Here is a 23,916-nt window from a genome sequence, read left to right as displayed (position 1 = left end):
TGCTCCACCGTCCCACCACAGTGCTCCACCATTCCATCACAGTGCTCCACCGTCCCATCACAGTGCTCCACCGCTCCATCACAGTGCTCCACCATCCCATCACAGTGCTCCACCATTCCATCACAGTGCTCCACTGCTCCATCACAGTGCTCCACCGCTCCATCACAGTGCTCCCCTGTATTATCAGAAACTTCCACTGTCCGTCAAAACACCGCCACAAGGCCCCACTGTCTTGACGCGGCTGTCCAATGTACCATTCAGTGCTCGCCTGTCTAATCACTGTCCCTTCACAATGCTATACTCTCCCTTTGCGGTGCTCCACTGTCCCATCAGAGTGCTCCACATCCCATCACAGTGCTCTACCTCTGCCATAGTTCCACTGTCTCATGTCAGTGCTCCATTATTCCCAAACAGTGCTCTATTCTTAAAATACAATGCCTCCTGTGAACTATCATAATGTTTTAAAATTCTATCTTACTGCTGCTATACCTTCCCTCTGTAATATTCCGTCTCAGTGCTCCACAGTCCCATGATAGCACCCGTTTGTGCCGTTACACTAGTCCACTGTTTTACCTCAATGTTTCTTTGTCCCTATCCTGGTCTTCTGGTGTCCCAACATGGTGTCTCCTTCCCTGTCCTTGCATTTTGGTCACTGCACGCCCCAGAGCATCTGGATGTCTCTGTGGCACTGAGCTTAGTGGGTCACACAGCAAGTCACATTTGTGTATCAGAACTCATTTGGTGGCTGGCTTTAGATGTCCTACTCAACGACCATGGAAAACTGGGGAATATACTGGCTCCTGAATAGGCAGGAGATTGCCGGGTTGGCACTGGTGGAGCTGGTATCCATGCATCTAAAGGTTCTGGCAAACCTCCCGACCGTCTTCCGTCTCCGCCAGTCTGGATCAGTTGCCTGTCTTCTCTTCCATGGAAGAGATACTGCGGATGGTGGGAAATCTGACCACTCCTGGTCTCACATCTTCCCAGTAGCTTTGGTTTTACAAGAGGACTATGATGCGATGGTTTGGATTGTCACCCATTTGTTGGGCCAGTTGCTGCAGACAGAATGGCAAGGGCCCTGTGGCCAGCCTGATCTGGACCATGGCTCACTGTTAGGGTTGTGAGCACTTTACAAGTCACAGGGAGGACTTTCCAAAAGAAGTGGGGAGTGGCTCTTGGCAGATGGTGTAAAAAGGGACAGTGTAGTATGTAGATTACATGTCTGGGGTGGGTACAGGGGTCTGGCCCAGTTAGGGCTTTCCCACAACCAAGTCATGTCTGTCCTCGAGTCCAGGGGCCTGGCCTCCCCTCCCTGCAGTCCATCACTGTCATGCTCACCTACACTCATTTCCTGGGGGCTCCCATTCTCTCTTGGATCTGTCATTAACCAAGACTCTTTCAGCTCATCTCTGTACACTGGCCCTTCACGGTCAGCTAATGAGTGTGCTGATCACCATTTTCACAGTTGTAATGAAACCAGCCGGGTAAATGTGGCTGGGAACTAACACCTGGTTCCTTATCACCCCGGAAGTGGTCACTACCCTGGATAGAAATGGTTACTAATAGCCCTGGGCACCATGACTGTGTGTGCCCCAGGACATAGTTTAAAGCATCATTCAGACAGTGTTTGCAGTACTTTGATCTGTTGGCCTAAACACACTGTCATTGTGTCATTATTAAAGCACTTGAAAACTGATATAACCTGAACTCAAGTCTTCATGTTTTTCTTCCTGGCTTCCCAATATTGTCAACTATCAGGTTGGATCTGGCGTAGAACAACAATTTTATCCTGAGGTTGTGTGCATCATGATTTTCAAAGGATTTCAAAGTTCCGTGGAAACCAGACTATCTGATTGCCTGTCCCCAACTTTCTGACACGACTGGGTAGGAATGTTAAGAAAGGTAAAGGTGTCTGAAAGGGCTTGATATTTGGCAATGAAAGAATGTTCTAGAAACACTTCATAAATGGATCCTTGATAGTAGCTGTGGAGAAAGGCACACAGAGATACTTCCACTCACTGCTACTGTACCCCTCATTAGGATTATCAGAGATGGCTGACCTGCTGTACCCCCTGTTCGGATTCTAGCAAGCTCAGTGGCAAGGGCTAACTCTTCCTTCCTCCACTCCATCCAGTCCTTGTCCCTGCTCATACAAGGGGAGGAAAATATCAGCATGTGCCCATGTTTGTGGAAAGATAAAGGACTCAGGGCTTTAGTTTGTTGTGGGCCTGGATGCTACAGGAAGGATGTGCTCACAAAGGCAGAGAGACCTTGGTCCCTGGAAAATGAAATTCTGAATGCTTTCAGAAGAAGGTTTTTTTTTTTTTTCTTAACAAATATGGACTAGAGACTTCCAGAATATAGAGAAGCCACCGGGCTTTCTGAATAACATAATGTTTATTCAAAATTTTAATCTATTGGATAGTTTTCTTTCCTTCTTACTGCTTCCCCCGCCCTCTCTCCCTCCCTCCCTCCTTGCCTGCCTCTCTCCCTCTCTTCCTCTCTTCTCCTCTTTCCTCCTTGTCTTTTCTTTTGTGTTAGGGAAGATACCCAGCTCCGCCCCACACACACACAGATGCTCCATCGTTGATACATTGGTTCTCCCTTATATTTCTCACTGTCCTGCACCTGTGTTCTTGTGTCTCTGTGCTGACTTCCCTTCGCCCCCTCTCTCTATTGATCAGGGTTTTCTCTTTCCCTCTTTGGAATTGATGTCTTATTCATCTTTGTTGCATTTATTGAATAGAGTTTTATATTCAGTATTCATGTTTCAAAAAGGGAATGAGTGGAACATTTCATGTTTCTAAAGATAAAGGAAGCCCGCTAGCGATGACCTAAACTCCTCACCCTCTCGGATGCAGCCCTTGCATTGATTTTCCTCTGCCAGCCAGCACTCCCCCACGGAGCAGGGCCTGGACTCCTGGAGCAGAGATGGGCATATGCGCTCAACAGTAATTGAGAGCAGTGTCAGCAACCTTAAGACATCTTCTGATCTGAAATGTCCTTCCAGGACTGGGGCGAAGTAAATCAATTCACTAGGTCCTAATGCTTACTTTTAATGAGCAACTGGGGAGGCTTTTGCTAGCACAAAGGGCCCAGTTGGCTCCGTGATTCTTGAGAGCATAGGGTCAGACCTCCGGGAGGCAGGAAAAACTGCACAGGCCAGTCCCACGCGGCCCAGTGGGGTGAGGCGGGGGCCAGTCCCACGCGGCCCAGTGGGGTGAGGTGTGACATTGGTAAGTGTGATTCTGATGGGGTCTTTTCTCCCGTTCACTATTGTCTCTTTCTGCTTTTAGTCTCCAATGCTCTCGTGTCCTGTTCCACTGTGACCTCCCACCTTTCCACTTGGAAGTAAGGTGATGGGAACAAGGATTAACATTTGATATGACTGTGACATGGCGAGTTACTGAAAGATATTCGTGTTGGCCATTATTCAAGAGCATGGGAGACTTCTAGGTTCCACGCTTAGTTCCGTTCACCCCTGCTTACCTCTTTCCTCCCTGGAGGACTGAAGGAGCTGAAAACCAGGGCTGGCAACCCCAGACACGTGTTATTTTCATATCACAGAACAATTGTTGGAGCTATAGAAAGTATCACTCTGCCCAATATTTTTTCTCTATTGCATTTCTTATGCACTTGCCCACGTCTTTTAAGGCATGAAGCACAAACATTGTAATTTCAGTGTTTTGGATAATTTTCAATAGGATTGGACTTTTCCACCACTACCTTTTATTCTATGCATTTAGAGTCACTGCTCTGAGACCAAACTTATGGCTTCCCTGAGCTGCCATTGGGACCATGTCACAGGCAAGGTCCAGGACTGGGGTCCTACTATATACCTACTATATACCTACTATATAGGTCACCTACTATATACCAGTTCACTTCTCCAGGTGAAAGTTCATCAGCTTGAGGGCTGTGTGTGTGTGTGTGTGTGTGTGTGTGTGTGCGTGTGTGTGTGTGTGTGTGTGTGTGTGTGTGTGAGTGTGTGTGTGTGTGTGTGTGTGTGTGTGTGAGTGTGTGTGTGAGTGTGTGTGTGTGTGAGTGTGTGAGTGTGTGTGTGTGAGTGTGTGTGTGCGTGTGTGTGAGTGTGTGTATTCTGGTTTATGTTCTCATATAGAGTAGTTCTCGACTGTAAAAGGTGCAGGTGAGCTTCAGAGTCTCCAGGGAGACACTCTCTTCACCTCATGGGGAGGTGGTCTGTGGGCCTAGGTAACAGACTTCTCTCTAGGCTGTCTTGGCTGACCAGCCTGAGTTTGGATGTGCAAGCCATAAACCACAGTGTGGTCGACTCCTACGTAGGAGCTCTGTCTAATATCCATCTGCGATGTTTTGATGCATGTTATGATAAATCTTTCTGCCAAAAGCTGCCCGAGCCCTATAGCCATGTGGGCGGTCCCCGCCAGCCGGACGAGTTCTGCCCACCACGTGGATGGACAAAATAATACAGAGACATATTAGGTACAATGCTGCTTGGCCAATGACTAGGATTCTCATCTGTTACTCAGTCTTAATTATCATACATCTATATATTTTATAAGACTTATCTTATCGGACACCTTATTGGTGTCCCTCCTTGCCGCTGGAGGGGGCACGGAGGAGAAAAGGGGACACTTCCTGTTTCCTCGCTTAGATATGAGTCTCCTTGCTATGTCACTTCCTGCCTGGATAACCACTTATCTACTACATTTCCCAGAATCCTCTTTTACTTCTAGTCTTGTCTAACTTGCTGCCATTGGCCAAACAGTACTTTATTTAACAATCAATAAGATAATCATACACAGTGCATTCCCCATCAATACATTCCACAGTTCCCACTGTTTGTGGGACACTGGCAGCATGGCTTCCTGCTTCCCATCTGTGGCTTGCATTTCGAAGGGGTCACTTGGAGACCCAGAGAAGAGTTTTTCATCCATGACAAGCCCTGGTGGTTGGGCTTCTGTGCTCTTCCTGGTGACTCAGGAACCCCACCTCAGACACCAGGCCAAGACACATGCCTGGTTAGAGGACATAGTTGCAGGAGGCTCTGGACTACTGAGGGCTGAGTACTGGCAATTCAACATCCCAGTCCTTAGAAACCGGTGAGCCCTGTGTGTGCACAGGCTCCGGGGATGCCACTGAACAGGAAAAGGTGGATGCAGGCTGGGGGCAGGGCAGCAAGGGTGAAGCCTCAGGCCATGCACAGGTCCTTCACATGCAGGGAACTCTGGGGCTTAACTGGAGGCCCCAGCGATTACATCTGGGACTGTCACTCAGAGATGTGCACTGCAGTCCCTGAGAAGCCAATTCCCACTATGCAAGCACCAGAAGCAGGATCCTCAAGAGCCTGGTCCTGCTGCAGTGAGCTCATGCCTCCTGTTCACAGGGGATATAACGCAGTTGTATCCTTCCACAGTCTGACACACAGAAGTAGACACTATTCCACGAGCCATTCAAGGCATCGGTCTTTTTTGGATTCTTCCTCTTGCCTGGCCCCTTCCTGTCACCTGCTGACTGCCATCTCTGATGTCCCTGGTGATCTCTGGCTGTGCTATCCCTTATAGTTCCCAGAAGCTGGTCAGGGCTTCCCTGTCAAGTGGTAGAATATGCTTCTCACAAACCTCTTTGATTCTTAGGGCCAGGAGTCATTCTTGGTCCAGAGTAGCTGCTCAGTGAACACTTGTAAAATGAGTTTGTAGAGCAAGTGTTTAGTGGCTTTTGGGTGACAACGCTTCCTCTGCAGGGTCCCCTGTCTCCCTGTTCAGGGCTCAACTTTCTTCCCCTCTCCTTGTATTCCTTCTGCCCTTATGAACTGTGTTCAGGATATTTACCCAGCCTATAAATGCCTTGTTTTTGATCTGTACACCTTCTTGCACTTTGACCTTGGAGTTTCTTGCAGCCATCCTTACTTTCCATAGTAGTAGGGAGACTGCTACTACTATGTTTCACATGTGATATACTTTAAGGCCCCCAGGGAAGCTTCCCAGCCCTCCCCTGGCTTCCCAGCAGCCCCACTTTTCAGCCAGCTTTGGAAGGAGCCCTAACTGTGGCTGGTGCTACTCACTGAATCTTAGCACCCCTCTCTAGCATTAAGTATTTCCTCGTTACACCTTCCTTAAAGCAGTTTGCTGTGTTGTTTTTTTTTTTTTTTATTTCAAAGGGCATTCTAGTTAAGCACAATAAGCAAGCTAGGCACTTTGTAATGTATTTACATAAACCCCATTGAACGTATTTACCTAATAATGTCCCTGCCCTGGTGAATCAGTTTCATTTTTATAATCTACTAAGAAATTCTTTCTCTCTCAATAGCATAAAGGTCTGATTTAAGTGGTGGTAGGGGGCATAGGAACTCCCTGAACAGTTTCATACCAAAGAGTCTAATTTCTTCAACAATAGTTCAAATTAGATGAGGGTTGGTCTGCGGGGTTTCCTATACAACTCCAAAGTGCTCTGGAGTAATCCTAGGAAGTTCCCTTGGCTGTGAAGTATATTCTCCCCGCCCCCCTCTCTGTCTGTCTCTACCTCTGTGTGTCTCCCTGTCTCTCTCACTCTCTGTCTCTCTCTGTGTGTGTCTCTCTGTCTCTCTCCTTTCCTACTCACTGATAAGTTAGAAGATAAAGTATGACGTACTTGCATTCACACATGGCCTTTTCTGTTTTTTTCCTTTTTTGTGTGTGACTACATTAAGTCTGGGCTGCTCTACAGCTCCTGGAAGCAGAGACCCCAGGCTCAGAACTGTCCTTGGGCAAATGCCAGTATTGTTAGAGCTGCCCTGCAGTACTGTGGATCTGCATCTGCCGTCAGGTCTGGGGAGCTTTCCTGAGTCACCATGGGAACCAGGAGTGGAGGCGAGAGGCGACCTGTGGGGCAGCAGAAGTGCATTGTTTAGCGTGTGTTATTATTATATCTAGTGCATCTGGAAAGAGTTATTTTTGAGAACATAAAAATTATAGTTGCTATAAGGGAGTACACTGTCACCACTCAGAAAAAAAACAAAAAAACAAAAAAACCACCAGGAGGACTCAGGGCTGATTTTTGAAAGCAGCTCTCCTCCTAGGGTGACCACAGTGATCCATCTCCCATGGAGAACGTGGCCTGGGGCCCTTGAGGACTTCTGGACATGGACCACACAGGACTGATGCTTGTCTCACTTGTAGATCAGTGACATCTTGCTGTCATGTGGCCATGGGGTCTGGATGGTACCCCAGAAAGCCACGCTTGCAGTTGTGGCTGCAGGGGCTGGTTGATGGTGTTGGGTCCAGGCTTCAAAGGGGGAGGGACCATGTGGGTTACCCAACAAGCTTGTCAGAGTCAGGAAGAGCATTCCTGGTTCCTTCATTCATTTGAATGGGTAGTAAGTTTCTTTCTCATGCTAGGAAATAGGCCCTGCCTCTCCTCCTCTGGCCTGGGTGGGTGTGGGGCAAGGGCTCCCTGCAGCAGAAATCTGAACAAAGCTCTTTCACGTAGAAGAGCAGGTGGTTAGGGGGATCTTCAAGGATGAGGTGGGATAGGGAAAATGGAGGAAGGCCCTCAGAGGCTGCACAGTGGCCAGATGCTGCAGCCCTGACGCTGTGTGAATTTGAAGAGTTCTGGATGTTATTCCTATGGATAATGGGGAACCACGGGGATTGTAAGCAGAAGTGTGTGTGGCCAGACGTGGAGTGTGGAGAATGGGGACCCAAGGCAGGACACAGCTGCAAGAGGACAAACCCTGCTGTCTTCAGATAACCACAGGCGTGGACGGAACCATAGCGTAACCCGGAAGCTCTCATTTCATAGCAAACAGTTTCTTTAAAAAGATGTGATTAGAACACCATTTATCAAAATGATATGAGAGATTCTGAAACATTTTCTCATGGCTCAACATACTTAGGAAATAATTGCCACACAAGACAAGGGCACAGTGCCCTTGGAGTCTCATCTGGACTGTCAAAGCAAGATCTTGAAAGTGCCCGAGACTCTGAGTTCTTCCCAGCTCTCCTATCACCCCTTAGCACCCAAACTACTCTCCTTAAAGGTACCCAAAGATATCCATCCTGTCTGCAGCTGCCGAGGTTTCTCTTCCTCAGCTAGAACTCAGTTCTGTGACAATGGCACAGTCACTTCATCAGCTTTACTTGTTCTGAATATGTAGCAAGTCATTCAGAATCACCATCTTAATCTATCTGTGCGACTGGAACAAAACCCCACAGACGGGTGATTCATGAGTCACAGAAATGCATGTGTCCACCCCCAGGATGGTGTTGTGTTGCTGTGTACTCTTGGAAGGCACACTGTGTCCCTACATGACATTGGGCAGAAGGGGAAAATATGGCAATCCTGTCAACTCTTGGGTAGCTAACCCTATTTGTGAGGGCTGACCTCTCAAAATTCGCTTCCTGTGAATAAGCTACAATGAGGGATAAATTCCATGTGAATTTTGAAGGGGACTCTAATGTTCAAACCATACCGGTCACTTTGCTACCCCTTGACCTTGTATTTGAAGGTGTGCTGGCTTGGTTGGTACTAGTGTTAAATGGGCGTTTGACTTTATTTTTGTGTTCTGATAATTTTTGTAATTTCGTAATTATAGCTCCTAAATCCTGACTATTTAAAAAAAGGGTCCCTTCGAGTTGCAGCATGGAGGAGATGGTTGGGGAGTCGGGCTTCTAGAGGCATTTGGGACAAAATCAAAAGCACTTGGGAATGACTGGATGCGGGGAAGGTGAGGGAGAGGAAGTCATGGCTCCCAGGCTGGGAATGGTGGCACCACTGGTGGCAATGTTTGTCAGAGGGAGGAGACTAAGCAGGGACAAGCACGGGTGGATGGGAGTCAGTCTACAGCTTTGCTTCCTAGTCAACCTCGGGTGACTCAGGGAGACGACAGCATCTTCCTACTGTCGTTATCAGTTTTGTTTACTTCTAGGTAGTGGACAGGACATAAATGTCTGCTGATTCACTTTTTGGGGGACGCCCATGTTTGGGTTAATTGTTGGGTGATAATAGAGAATAATGGGAGGCTTACCGAGGGCTTTCTGGGTGTCAGTCATAAGCTAGATGCCTTCCACCTCTTACCTCATCCTTACCTTCTTAATAGCTCTGAGAGGTACTGACTCTTTTCGTGTCTCTGCCAGGTAAGCAGATGCTATTATAGGAGGTAGGTGGCAGGGTGAGCTCAGTGTTAGTGAAGGTGGGAGAGGGCGTGTTCTGGAAGCGAATGGAAAGCGGAGTTGAGGAGAGGCTGAGAAGCTGCTGTGGGAGGCGGAGTGGAGGGGCTGATCCTTTGTGCAGAGGTGCAGGCACCTGTTTCAAATGGTGCTGATGATGCTGCCTGCAGCTTCTGGCCCTAAGGGTACGGGAGAGGCACCATGCTCATCGCCTGGCTGGACACTGAGTGTCTGACCGTGCAGATCACTTGACTGGCCAGGACCTCAATTTCACTCATTTGTGAGTGGGTATCAAATTTGAAATCTACCTGTTCAAAGAGTGCAGATGCCCAGGACAGGAAAGCAGTGTTCCAGCCTTGTGCACTCTAGCAATGAGGACATGGCATCCATGAGTGGGGAAGCTGCTGGAGGGTGAAGGGCTGAGCCTAGAATGAGTTTTCCTCGTCTTTATTTTGCAAGAACTTGTTGGGGAACCTTTGGGTTGGTTCCCCCATTCAAAATGAACTTTGGCAGGATTTATGGCATGTGGGAGACTTTCAGGTGTGTAAGGTCTGTTAATTCTAAGGACGTTTGCAGGCTGACAGGATGCGCAGGGAAAGGGTGTTTTGAAGCTGACTCAGCAGGTGGGTGGTGACAGGGTGACCCACTTAGAGCAGAGCCCCAGTGAGGGGCTCATAGGAACGTATCTTTGTCTCCATATTGTCCCTTTGGGGAAAGTAAAGAGACCCCAAGACTCTGGCAGACACCTTTCTTGCCACCTCCATGATTTCAGGAGGTATGGAAGACACTGTCTGACCTGGATAGAGTGAGGCCAAAACATTTTCCGTTTTGAGCAGAGAGGCAGTTGCTGACTGGGGGGGGGATGTGACTAAGGTTGCCTAAGTGCATTTCCAGTTGTCTCCCCAGTGAACTCTGCTAGTCCCCTGGATTGGTCACGAGGACATATCTAATATCTCAAACCACTTTGATCTCCCTCAAGAGCCCTGGCCAGGGAACTGGGAAACTAAATGTACTCCAATCTGGCTTACAATTCTGTCCAATTCAATAACTGAAACTGTAGTTCCAGTGTAGCAGAGGGGCGAGTGCCTCTCTGCCCTTCTCTCTCAAGATGGCGCTGAGTGTGGGGGGAATGGGCTGCTGATGTGTGCATGGCCTGGTGCCCTCAGGGACCTTCTGCTGTGCTCCTTGCTGGCATGGAGTAGTGGTCTCCTGATCCTTTTCTTTTAAGGGCACAGGGAAGCTGAAGGGGCTTCTGGAGAGCCAGCTGGGAATCTCTGTCTAGTTGTAGCTCATTCTTTTTCTAACCCAGGGAGCTGCCCGAGTCCATGCACGACTCACGCTGTCCATGTTGGCTTTCTCTGTGAGTCAGCTGGAGTGGAAGCAAAAGGGCCCTTGGTCCCCTGCACACTTCAGAGCACCCAGCTGCCTTGTCCCTGCTCTGGGAATTTGAAGACCACACCTCACTATTCTCCTAATTATTCTTGCTTCTCTGGAGTTGTGTTGGTGGATGGGGTCAGAGAGAAAGATGCTCGCTCACCCATAGGAGAAGGCTAATCAAGGTATTTACCTGGGCTCTACAAATGCCATGCTTCCTGGTTCACGTGACTGCTGTCCGTGTTCTGTGTTGTCTACATAGATGTCCTCTCTATCCAACCAGAGACATACAGTCACACACCACCTAACGATAGAGGCAGAGTTTGAGACACCAGCTGACATGCCAGTATTGTGTACTTACGAACAAAATGCTGCCTGTAATCCTGTGATGTCGTCAGGAAATGTGGTCAATGCAGATTGTGAAACTGCTGCTGGATAACATGGGATAAAGTTTACAATAAATTCTACAAGTAGGAGTTCACACTAATGATTAAAAATTACAGTGTAGTAAATACACAAGCTATAATATAGTCATTTATTGTTATCAAGTACCACGTTCTGTGTATTACTTATACCTGCTAGCCTTTCATAGAACTGGTGGCCTCCACAAACAGGTGTAGTGGGTTGCAACAGGCTACAGTGGCTTCAGTGTTACTAGGTGAGGGGAATTTTTCAATGCCATTACAATTTTTTGGAACCCTACAATCTATGTAGTCTGTGGCACTTGAGAAACAATATATATGACATTATATGTAATATATGATTTTAATATAAATTTCACAAACTGTACTTTTGCAGATATGAAAATTATATGTACTTTATACCCAAAAAGAACATGTCATTTATATATTTTTTATAATTTTATTATATATTCACACACACATACATCTCAGTATCAATTGGCCCTGTATGACAAACTGTCACAGACTCATTTTACAGAGGAAGACTCCGAGTCTCACAGGAGTTCAGTGACTGCTTCTGGCCTACCTGTACAAATGTGGCTACCAGGTGGTCATGTGTCTTGGGGAGCAAGGGACAATAATCTCAGAGTTAACAGGTGTCATGAAGATGCCAAAGGCCAGAGCTGAGCTGGAGCCAGGTGTTACCAGGCTGGCCTGAGAAGAGGGCAAAGGTGAAGGGTGACCTCAGAGGACAGTCCGGGCCTACAGGTTGGGTGGGTTCTGAAAAGTCAAGCTTGTCACTGTTCACAGAAGTGAAAGATGGAATCTCTGTTGTTTGAAGAGAGCAAAGAATGATGTACTTGTGTGGCTTGAAGGGTCTACTAGAGGCCAAGAGGCCAGCCATTCAAATCCAGGTGGACCTGAGCGACCACCATGTCCTAAGAGTTTTCAGAGAAATGGCTGTTGAAAGCTGGGTGAGAAGAACACACTGTTGGTATGGGTCCAGAGGGAGGAACAGGGCAGAGGCTTCCTTTAACTGATAAAAAATTCTTTAACCAGAGAAAGCAGGCATGAGGAAAAGCAAGGGAAAGTGTGTCTTGGAAAACTCTAATGGTGTCAGGCAGAGATATGTCTTGAGAGTTACCACTAGTGACATTTATAATATTAAGAAATTGTACAGAACTGTGGAGGAAGTCATTCTGTCTATCCTCTTGCCAGTATGGGGAAGCTTTCCTCAGACTTTGAGCTCGCTCTCTCTCTCTCTCTCTCTCTCTCTCTCTCTCTCTCTCCCCCCCCCGTCTGTCTGTCTGTCTGTGTGTGTGTGTGTGTTTGATTCCCCCTCATTTCACCTAGAGGACATTTGGCAACATCTGTGTCATTTTTTGGTTGTCACAATGGTGGACACTGCGTTTGGCATCCATACGCTACAAGTCAGGTCCACTGCTCAACACTCAAGATGGCTTCCACCTTAAGAAAATCCATTCCATAATGTCAACCATGCTGTGGCTGAGAACTCTACTCTAGCTCATTACGCTTCTCTTGTAAGAGCTTTACTCACCAAGCGAGCAGCTCTGATTTAAGCCTGGTTCTTGTCTCACACAGTATTGACACATGCCACTCCATGTTTCTCTGCCAGAGAACACTTTGGCAAAATGAACTAAACTGTAGGACCTCCTAGATGGTCAGGGCATGCACAGTCAATTCACTTTTGACAGAAGTGATGGCACACATTGCATGCTGGGGTCTGGGAGGAACATGAAGCCCACCAGCTACCTCCAGGGGGCTTCCAGTCTTGGCAGAGAGACAGAAATTGTCAACAAAACCAAGAGCAGCCAAAAGAATGTCTGTGTTTTAAAGCAGGCAAAATGGCATGAGCGAATGCTACCGGTTTGAAGAGGCATGCTTGCCAACAGGAGGGCGGAAGGATGCTTCGTGATTGCTGAGCAGTGAAGTACAGAGCTGAATTGGTGGCCTGTGTGTAAAAACATTTCGAGCAGTCTTTTGAAGGAAGAGCGGGCAAAGGGTGCCTCAGCTGGGATAAAATATTGAAGATGAATTAAGGAAAAAAAAAAAACAAGCGTTTGTTAGTGGGGTCAAAATCTTTGCATTGCAATTGAATGTGTAATCAGAGAGACTGTTTTTCTCAACTATTTTTGGCTTGCTAGGGTGTCCCATTTCTAGTGACAGTGAGTGGGAGGGAGGGACGTAGAAGCTGGCCAAGGGTATCATGACTCTTCCCGTTTTAGGTTCTTGTCTCTTTGGAACACATCTCCCTCCTGCAGTTATTCTATGTGAGAGCTATGGGATGGGTGAATGGTCTCTTTGTCCCTTTGACATTCATGTTAAATTTCAACATTTGATGTGGTAGTGTTAGGAGGTGAGGATGTAAGGAGGTGATTAAGTCTTGAGGATGGGGCCCTTATGAATGGGATTAGTGCCCTTATGAGAGCCCCTGGTGAGCTCTTTTTTTCCTCCCATCATGCTGGGATATGGGAAGAAATCCCTCATTTATGAACCAGGAGGAGATACCAAGTGTGCCTTCCAGCTTGCAGGACTGGGAGAGATAGATCAGTGCTGTTCATAAACTGCCTAGCATACTGGTTCTCAACCTGTGGCTCGTGACCCCCTTGGAGGGGCGAGTGACCCTCTCTCAGGGGTCACATATCAGATATCCTACCTATCAGATATTTAAAATACAATTCAAAACAATCGAAAAATTACAGCTATAAAGTAGCAACGGAAATAATTTTCTGGTTGGGGGTCACCACAACCTGAGCAACCGTATCAAAGGGTCACAGCATTAGGAAGGTGAGGACCACTTGGTAGGTCGTATTTTATTTTAGCATCACAAGTGGACTAAGATAAGCGGCACATCACTTCTTAAAATTGTTGCTTCTCAAGATGGTAGCTGGCTCCAACAAAGGCCAAAATGACCTGGTAATGGAGATAGACCAGATGGTTTTTATACAGCCAGGTACTGTCCTCCGGGTCCTTGCTGACCTCTTGACGGGGTGATGATAGATTGTATGGTCTCCTTTCCTGGTTCATCAGGACCCAACAGACCTGTCTCAGCTCCATATGTGTGCCCATGAGCTCTACCCGCAGGCAGCATTGCTTCTTCATCTGTGCCTGACCCCACAGCCTCTGCAAGGGGAGGGACCCGCCCTTCTTTTCCCCCTGACTCAGGCACCATGATAGCATCTTCTCCTGGATTCTCTGCCTCTGATTTCTGAGTTGGCAGTAGGCCATAGGAACTGTCTGTGTGAGCTTCCTCTTGGAAGCATCTGAGATTGCACTTCCCAAGGTTAGGGGAATCCCTCCTACTAGGTTCCCGTGTTTACCTGCTCCCCCCCCATCTACTTACAGTCTAGGAGCATCCCCACTCTACCTAATGTTTGAGACATTCCCTGAAGCTTGAGTTCTTGCTACCTATATCTCATAATAACAACGGTTATTGACACATGCAGGCTTTAATTTATTTGTTTATTTGTTCCTGTATCATTTGGTTTTGTTTGTATTTTTTTTTCGAGACAGGGTTTCTCTGTGGCTTTGGAGGCTGTCCTGGAACTAGCTCTTGTAGACCAGGCTGGTCTCGAACTCACAGAGATCCGCCTGCCTCTGCCTCCCGAGTGCTGGGATTAAAGGCGTGCGCCACCAATGCCCGGTGATTTTGCTTGTATTTTGAGGTAGGCTCTTGCTATATTGTCTAAGCTAGTCTCCAGCCATCCTTCAGTCTCAACTCCCTGAGCAGCTGGATACATAGAGCAAGTATAGAACAGTGAATGTCTCTGACACTATCACCAATGATCTCCGCATTGCTAAATTCACCCGTCAATTTTCAGTCTTTATCCTCTCAAATTCATGTGCAATATCTGCCCCGCTGCTAACCTGTCCACCCCACGCCCTCTCCCTTTGGCTGCCTGGATGACTCTTGCCCTTGCCTTAGCAGCTGCTTCTAGCCTTTTCTTTCCCACGAGGAACTGTAATTTAATGAGCTATAATTTAGTGGCTACATACTGTGTTTTATCTCTTACAGATCCCACTTTATCGCTCAGTTCCCATCCCAGTGGGGATTAGTAATACTTCTAGTGTGTGGATGATGAGCCGAGGCTCGGGGAGGTGCCGTCTCTTTCTGGGCCCACACAGCTAGTGAAGGGCAGAAACAGAAGTTATACCTCCATCGTAGGTTGAAATCCCACGAAGGGAATCATATCCCTGTGCTAAAGTCACCTGGAAAGGCTCTAGGAATCTCTTTCGCCCTGGCCCCTTCACAGAAGCACCGTCAGACCTGAGTGGGATTTCCTATTCCGACTCATTTCTTCATGAAACCCAAAGGCGTCACCAACCGGTATTCCTCTCTGTTGACTCTTGATCTCCAGTAAGTTTCCTGTGAGGAGTGTCACGCCTGGGTGGACAACCCATTTTGAATGTGAGAACTTTATCTTTAAAAAATTATTTTGATGTGTATGTGCTTGCATGGGTTTATGTGCAACACACGGGAGCAGGAGCCTGCTGAGGCCAAACGAGGGCATTGGATCCACTGGTGCTAGAGTTGTAGGTGATTTGGAGGCACTCGGTGGGTGCTAGGAACTGAACCCGGGTCCTCTGGAAGAGCAGTGAATGCTCTAACCCCCGCTCCCCGCCCCAGCCACCTCTCTAGCCCGGAGAAGTTTATCTTAAAGACAAAGTTCTTCCTAATCAGTGATGAGAACGAGGTTCTTAGGACCCTCTGGCTTCCCTCATGGATATACTCGCCCTGGTGTTCGCACATATGCCTGCCCCTCTGTGGTTCCCACTCTTCAGATACACTCTCTTACCAAAGCCTTTGCCGCTGGGCTCCAGTGGGAAAGGCTGTCTCCAGTGCGCCCTCTAGTGTCTATTAATGTCCAGCGCTCCGCCTGCCACTCACAAGAGACCTTCTAGCTCATTCATTCTCCACACTGGATAAACAGAGGATAGGAACTTCAGCTCAGTCTTGTCTGTTAGTCCTGCTCAGCTAGGCCAGGGGAACCCCACACTCCTCTGGCCAATTCTTCTTTTATTGCCCTCCTTTCCTTGGCAATATGCATGGTGTCCTGCTTACATTTCTCCTTTTTTGTCTCCCTGTATGTATCTCCATCTCTGCGTTTTTGTCTGCCTCCTTCCCCACATCATCTGGACTCAGAACAGTTCTTTCCAGCTGCTGTGCTTTGGATAGTCAGTCCCCACCGAGACTCTTGCTGCTAGCTTGGGGGGGGGGGCTCGAGTGATGAGGTTATTTAGAGGACTGGTACCTTTTTCTGGAGATTGAGTTAGCCATCACAGGACAACGGCCTTTCCTCTCCTCTGCGTGCTCTAACTTGCCTGTCTGCTTGCAGCCATGAAGCAGCACGAGATATTTGCTGGTGTCACGCTCTTAGGTTTCCCACACTTCCGGAACAATGAGCTAACTGTAGCCCCTTCCCTTTAGCAATCCCCAGGGTCAGGTATTTTGTTACAGTAAGGAAAAAAATGGACATAGATGCCTAGGTTTTTGTCTTAGTCTCATTTTCTGTTGTAGTGGTAAAATATACCCACAAGGGCATTGTTAAGGAAGAAAGGTCTATTTGGCTACGATTCCAGGTTCCCGTCCTTCATTGTGAGAAGTCAGGACAGGAACCTGAAGCCGCTGGTTATGCCCACCGTCAAGAGCTGAGAGAGAATGTATGGTTTCCACCTCTGTGTTCTCCACTCTCGTGCAGTATAGGTTGCAGGCAGGAAATGGTGCCATCCACTCTTAGGCTGGACCATCCTACATCGATATGATAATCAAGAAACCCTCCCTACACACACACACACACACACACACACACACACACACACACACACACACACGGGGGGGGGCATGCCCACAGACAATCTAGACAGTCCCTCACTGCCTCTTGCTAGGTGATTCTAGACTGTCACATTGACAATTAAAAGTGACCATCACAGTCCCCCACAGAAGCACCCTTTCTGTCTTCCAAAGCATATCTATGCTTGTTGGGGTTGGGGGAGGGCCTGGGTCTCCTCAGTATGCTCCTGGTCCCTGTTTCTGTGGATTGAAGTCCATATGCAAATGTTGCTCTCTGTAATCCCATACTCCAGGATCCTTTGTTGAGATCAGACAGACATCTCAGCCAGGATCCTCAGAACCCAGCCAGCCCAGCCAGGGTATAGAACAATGTGCATATTTCAACTATTCCTGATAGTTTAAATAACTCCTTTAGTGGAGTTCTTTCAGAACCAGTTTTCAAGGTATACTAATCACTTTGTTATTATATCAGGAAAATGTTGGCTGCAAGGATTGTTGAACCTAACCATAGTGGTTTGAACAAGTGGTGTTAAGGGGCTAATATCTCTTTTGTGACAGGAGTCTAGAAGTGGGTAGCCCTGGGCTAGTTCTGAGACCCCCCCCCACACACAGGGCTTTTGCTCTGTTCTCTCAAGTGTGTTGGCTTTCATCCCACGCTGTAGCCCTGGGTTTATGAGATGTCTCTAGATCTCCAGGCATAAAGCAGACCTCCTAGGTAAGACAATAGGGGAGGAACAGTGGGCAGAAAGATTCTGGTAGCAAATTTGCCACACTCCATCAGGAAAGAAGGTGTTTTTACCAAATTCCTACTTAAGTTCTTGGGAATGCTAACCCGTGGTGACCACGAGCTGGGAGGTGGCTGGAGAGAAGGCATTTGTCTGTGGAGACATTTCCAGGCTTTCTTGTCTACTTCATCTGTCAACAAACAGATCCTAAGGCTTCATGACTGCTTTTGTAAACCAAAACTGTGCTCTTAGATCAAGGTAGGCCCCTCAAACAAGTGTCTAATGTCTCTCTCTCTCTCTCTCTCTCTCTCTCTCTCTCTCTCTGTGTGTGTGTGTGTGTTTCTTTCTTTCTTTCTTTCTTTGTTTTTTTAGCAGGAGAGTCTGCCATTCCAAGAGTACCTTTGGAAGGAAGCACATCCATTTGGGCACTTTAGAAAAAGCATCCTGTGGAAGGGTCCACTCACATTTTATGTAGTGATTGGCAGGGACCCAAATGTCTATACCTATGGCATTTCTTTGTGTTTACAGAAGCAGCTGGGTGGACCCTGTGAAATGTCAGGATTGAGGAAGAGAAAGAAAACATTAAGGTCTTTCTTGGCTGGGCAGACCTGTTAGATGTTGGCCACCAAGGGACGTTTCATGGCATGCTTTATTGGAATGTCTAGGAAGTGCTTGGGGTGGGGTGTTGGAGCAGCTTAGATTGGGAGTGCGCATCTTCACAGCAGAAGGGAGCCTCTCAGGGTCCCTTGAGAAGCCACCTGCTTCAGAGACACCACAGAGCATTCATTCTGTCCCCAGGGACTGTGCCCATCTCACCCGCCATCTTCTTCTGCCACAGAGTTTTGAGTAGCCAAGCAGCTGGGTGCAGAGCAGGTGTTATCTGTGAGATCTGTGAGGTTCAATGCATGGCCCTGTTTTCTTCATCCCAGACCTGGGATTGCCAGGTGTCAACATGTGTGGGTGCTATTGTTGACTCACAAAGGGACAGACATGATTCATGAATTCCTTTGGTCATTTGCTGACATGTTTTAATTGTCAAAAATTTACTGGGTCTTCTCTATTTGTCAGCTACTGCCAGAGACATTACCAGGAGAGACTCCATGTTCCCGCTTGGCAGGAAGAGATCAGAGAGGAACAGGGATGACAGACAGGTGTATAAGGTGGTCTTGGCAGTATCTAGGAGCCCTGTGGAGGGAGGGAAGGCTTGGGGGTTTGGGGATGGCAAGGAACGTGCCATTATGGCGCCTCCGTGTGAGTGGACTTAGGAATCCATCTTTCCTGCTGACTGATCAGCTGAGGGGGATAAAGGAGGTCTCCAGAACATAAGAACAAACAAGGCGTGGTCTGAGCAAACCTTAAGACGGGCTTTACAGACAGGGTGAAGACCCAAGTGGTCAGGTTGCAGGAAGAACTGTACAGACAGACAGACAGAACAAATAAGGAATGAAAGGCAGGAGAAACAGTGAGGGTTCACTCTGCGCTTTGTATGTTTGACTGGGAACTAAACTCACAATGGGAGAGAGACCAGGCAGGTAGGGTGGAGTTACCCCCAGGGAAGGTTTGCATTTTGTTTCTAAGCAAAGAAAGGCAGAGACATGACATCATACCATGAGTTCATAGGAAGAAACTGAGCTGAGGGGAACCAGGTGGGGAGGAGGATATCTGTTTCCATTCTTGAGAAGTTGTTTATTAAACAAGTTTTACCCCTGTTCAAGTTTTCTGTAGCATGGAGCAATGTAACCCAATGCATTCATACAGGCGCCGTCTCCATGCTCAACTTGAACTTCTCCTTGGATCCCTGTAATCAATCTGAGGGATAGCGTTTGTTGGTAAAGATCAGGTTACTTACTTCAAAAATCAGAAAAATCCTTCAAAAAGTGAGTGCATGCATGCCTCTGTGTGTGTGTGTGTGTGTGTGTGTGCTGCCTGCAGAGATCAGAAGAGGACATAGAATCCCTGGAACTGGAGTTAAGGAGTGTTGTGAGCCACCATGTGGGTGCTGTGAACCAAACCTGGGTCCCCTGTAAGAACAGAGAGTTCTCTTAACAGCTGAACCTTCTCCTTCCTCCCTCCTTCCCTTCCTCCCTTCCTCCCTCCCCGTTTAACAAATATACTCCCTGGGTCTAACTAGCGCTGTGCGTTGATTTGTTGACTGACCTCGTTGACTTGACTTTGCCCAGGTCTTGTGCAGGAGCAGAGTGCTGTGACTTCGTGAACGCAATCGCCATGCCGTGTCTAGGAGACGGCGATCCACAGCCCTCCTCCCACCTTCTGCCTTGTATATTCTTCCTGCTCTGTCTTCCACAGCGTTTTCTGAGCCTTGCTGGGGGAAGGAGTGACATATATATCCCAGTTAGGACTGAACATTTAACAGTCTCTTAGTGTCAGCACCTGACCAGCTGAGTCTGCGCTGGTACCTCCTGCAGAAAAAGGCTTTCTGGCTGAGGTTGGGAGGGTCTAATGTTTCACATGGGAACAGTGATGCCTGGAGCACACAAGGAGGTGTCAGAGCTGGAAGACCCAGATGAATAAGAGAAACAAGCACTGTTTCACTAAACCCCAGACTCCTAGGGCAAGTGATCTGCAGAGAAGCCGGACAGAGGCAGGATTGGGCAGTATGGTGGTATATTGTTTTATACAATGTGAGGGACACTGAGGACATTTTGCCCTCAGACTCTGCAGTACCACAAACATCTACACAGCTGTGAGCAAAATGATACAGATTCCGGGATGCTTGTCCTTCCCACTCAGCAGGTTAAGGTGAGCATGTAGTGTCTGGGGCCTATGACTCATCATTTGGAGTTGTCACTGGGAGTCAGTGATGCTGTCTTGGGAGGTGGATTTCGGGGGCTGGGATGTCTGTCTCACACAGAAGGGAGTTTTATACCTGTTTCTAAATATACTCAGACCTTCAAAGTGACCAACACCAAGCCCTGGGATGTTCAAGCTCTCTTGACTTCCATTTCTTCTGCTTCAAATTATGATGATTTCATGCTAATCAATATCTCAAGGGTATTGTAGCCAAGGCTCTCATGGTGAACTCTGGAATATAAAAGGACCATTATACTCTACACAGATCATACAGAGTCAACTGTCATTACCTAAGGCCATCGTGGGAAAGGATTCATCAGCCAGCCAGCCAGCCAGCCAGCCAGCCAGCCAGCCAGCCAGCCAGCCAGCCAGCCAGTCAGTCAGTCAGTCAGTCAGTCAGTCACTCAGTCACTCAGTCACTCAGTCACTCAGTCACTCAGTCAGTCACTCACACAGTCAGTCACTCAGTCACACATTCATTCATTCATTCATTCATTCACTCACTCACTCCCTGACTCTCATACCTTATGCGCTCCGGAATAGCTTCCGTGTTTCTCCCATCCGAGTGCATCTGTTTCACCTCAGGAGCTGAATGTGTGTGCGTTTCAGCCATGAGAGGAGAGTGGCCTTGTGCTCCTTGGTTGACTGTGTCCTTCCAAGACCCAGTGCCAGGCCCCGGCCCAGTGTGATCATACTAAGAGGAGGGCCCTAGGCATCGGTGCTCCTCTAATGGAGTGGGAGAATTAGCCAGGCCCTTTAGCCCGTTCACTTTTCTGTCAGGCCAAACACAACATCAAGCAGAGAAGTAGAAACAGAGAGTGGCTCTCACCAGTACCAAGTCTGTTGGCTTCTTGAACTTGGGTAAATACATTTCTGTTGTTTACACATAACCCACACTCAGGAATTGTTCTATAGCTGAAGTCAATCTACAACAAACATGAACTCTGGAGTGGCTGGGACAGTGAAGGCCTGGCCTGACCAGCCGTTGTCTCCTCTGATTCCTTGCAGGCGACTGTTGGCTTCTGGCAGCCATTGCCTCTCTCACCTTGAATGAAAAGCTGCTTTATCGAGTGGTGCCCAAGGACCAGAGCTTCCAGAAGAACTATGCAGGCATTTTTCATTTCCAGGTATTAGGCTTTGCTTGTGACCTTTGCACCAATTTTTATCTTAGTTATTACTCCAGATGTGTGGAATCAGGAACTCTGAAGTGAGGCCAATACGGAGATTAGATTCTCTCTCTGGGTGATTTGGGTACACACTCCAGTTTGAGAACCATTCTTTTATACATCTATCAAGTCATCCTCATTCCTTCTTCCTCCAGGCCATGGGGCCATGAGGGACTCACTCTGGACTAAGGACCAGGAGATGTGAGTCTGAGTCACTCACTTTGGCTCTCTGGGTGATCAGCATCTCCTGTGTGTGGATGAGATGTAAACCTCTCAGGGCACTTAAGGTTCACAAGCCTGGCGACCAGCTCACTGACAGCAGAGACCCCCATCAAGGAGGCCACTGAAGGGCCCCTCTCTGCTTCTGCATGTGGTCCATGTCGTGTTTTCCCACCCCCAGTTCTGGCAGTATGGAGAGTGGGTGGACGTGGTCATTGATGACAGGCTTCCCACCAAGAATGGACAGCTGGTCTTTCTGCACTCGGAAGAAGGCAGCGAATTCTGGAGCGCTCTGCTGGAGAAAGCCTATGCCAAGTAAGTGAGATGGTGAGGAACCGGAAGACGCTGGGGCCTCCCTGAAGGTTCTCACTTGCCCCTCCATTCAGGGTGAGATGGCCAAGGTTTTCCCAGCATCCAGACATCCATAGGCTAGACAGAAATCGCCCCTCTGAAGAGACATGGAAATTTGGGCTGGGGATTTAAGATCTCTTCTCTAGAGCTGGAGATGTAGCCCAGTGATACAGAGGTTGACCAGCATGCATACGACCCTGGCTCAATCCTCAATATACCACAAACACAAACACATTTTATATATGTGGCCCTAGCTCTGTCCCACAAGAATGTCTCTCTAGCCATTTCCTCTCTCAGACCCCAAGGTAAGATTTTGGGCAGAGTGAATGTTTAAAATGATGTTGATGACGAGGAAGAAGAAAAGAAATGTTTTTAGCGACCAAATTCAACCAAGTTTCTGCTCATTTCTTGAGTGCCATTTTCCTGATTGACATTCAAAGTTGAAAGGCTTCTTTGAATTGGTCTTGTTTGCTGTCACTCTGATACCCCAGTAACTTTCTCGTTCTGTTAGGGCAATCCTTAGCAGAATCTCTCCCAGCCTCAAGGGAAAGCTCCCCATTCATCGCTGCGTCAGGACAACCCAGAAACCCAAGCAGTCAGAGCCAATTCTAGAAGGGTTTTGGTTTTGAAAGGTCGTGGGAGGCCTGGAGAGGGGCTGCCAGAGCATCTGTTCTGAGTGGATTCCTGGGATGTCTGTCTAAAACACGTGGTCTTTCCATGCCCTCTAGCCTATGTCCTGTCATTGCTCTTTTCTATGTCCCGTGGTTCCCTTATTGGGTTGTTCATGGCTGTGGATGTTGCTTATTTTCTTTCTTTTTTCAACAGGCTCAATGGTTCCTATGAGGCTCTTGCTGGAGGCTCCACAATCGAGGGTTTTGAAGATTTCACAGGTGGCATCTCTGAGTTTTATGACTTGAGGAAGCCCCCAGGCACTCTGTACCACATCATCAGGAAGGCCCTCCGTTCAGGCTCTCTGTTGGGTTGTTCCATTGATGTGAGCCTCTAGTCTTCTCTTTGTCTCTTTTCCCTGGTGGCATGTTAGTTTACAGCGTTCAGGAACTGGCGAAGACACGATGAGTGGGTGGGAGCTTGTGTTAGTCACATTTGAAGGTTATGTTTTGCTGGTAACTGCTGGAACCACTTTATTTCGGCTAAACTCCTCATGAGAGTACAGCCTCGTCGCCTGGATCCTGGTTCCTACCTACTTGTCATCTCTTTGCTAAATCATCTTAGTCTGTGGGAAAACAAATTGTCAGCTGACAACATTTGATGGACTTGGAGATCCCTGAAGGAAAAAGGAAGGTCCAGCCCTGACAGGAAGATTTGCTGTATGGAATGTCTATGTGGCCTTAGAGATCAGATCTGGAAGCTACCAGCCTGAGGGCTGGCTGTTATCTATCTACCTAGAAGCTCTCTTTTCCTCTCTGGATGTCACAATGGGCAGCTTCATTTGTTTGCTTGCTTTGTTCTGAGGCAGCATAGCTACACTCTCAGTCATACTCTAGGCTCAGCTAGGCAGCCACTCACTACCTGTCTGGCTTATTAAAGGGAGTGTCTAGAGATGGGTCTCTCTGTGGGTGGTTCTTGCCTCTGCACTCTTCCCACCTGGGAGAGCCATGGCTGTATGGTGTACTTTTAGAAAACATTGTCGTACTGGCTCCAAAGAGGTCAGGGTCAGCCTCCCTAATTGGACTCTCTCCTTGACCAGGTCTCAAGTGCAGCCGAAGCAGAAGCCACCACCAGGCAAAAGCTGGTTAAAGGTCACGCATACTCTGTTACCGGAGTGGAGGAGGTAGGAAGGGGTTGATATAATATCTGGGGTGTCCTGAGAAAGAAGATCACAGTGAGAAGTTTTGAGTTGCCTTTGAACTTTTGTGCTTATTCAGGGCAAGTTTCTCTCGGGATGCAGAGCCCCAGACAGATGTGTTGTTG

General features: G+C 47.8%; 1 protein-coding gene across 2 annotated transcripts in view; it reads left to right on the top strand.

The window, feature by feature from the left end:
* Positions 1-23,916, top strand: part of Capn8 (calpain 8) — a 71,325-nt gene that overhangs the window by 9,474 nt on the left and 37,935 nt on the right. For both annotated transcript variants that reach the window (XM_027418792.2, XM_035445358.1), the window contains exons 3-6: positions 21,257-21,375; positions 21,815-21,948; positions 22,810-22,978; positions 23,693-23,776. In XM_027418792.2, coding sequence (XP_027274593.1) covers positions 21,257-21,375; positions 21,815-21,948; positions 22,810-22,978; positions 23,693-23,776 — 506 coding nt within the window. The remainder of the gene's footprint in view (positions 1-21,256; positions 21,376-21,814; positions 21,949-22,809; positions 22,979-23,692; positions 23,777-23,916) is intronic.

The sequence above is a fragment of the Cricetulus griseus genome, chromosome 5 (genome assembly GCF_003668045.3).
Source record: "Cricetulus griseus strain 17A/GY chromosome 5, alternate assembly CriGri-PICRH-1.0, whole genome shotgun sequence".
Classification (NCBI taxonomy): Eukaryota; Metazoa; Chordata; class Mammalia; order Rodentia; family Cricetidae; genus Cricetulus; species Cricetulus griseus.
Note: the sequence above shows the minus strand (reverse complement) of the source record. Positions and strands in the feature narration are given on the sequence as shown.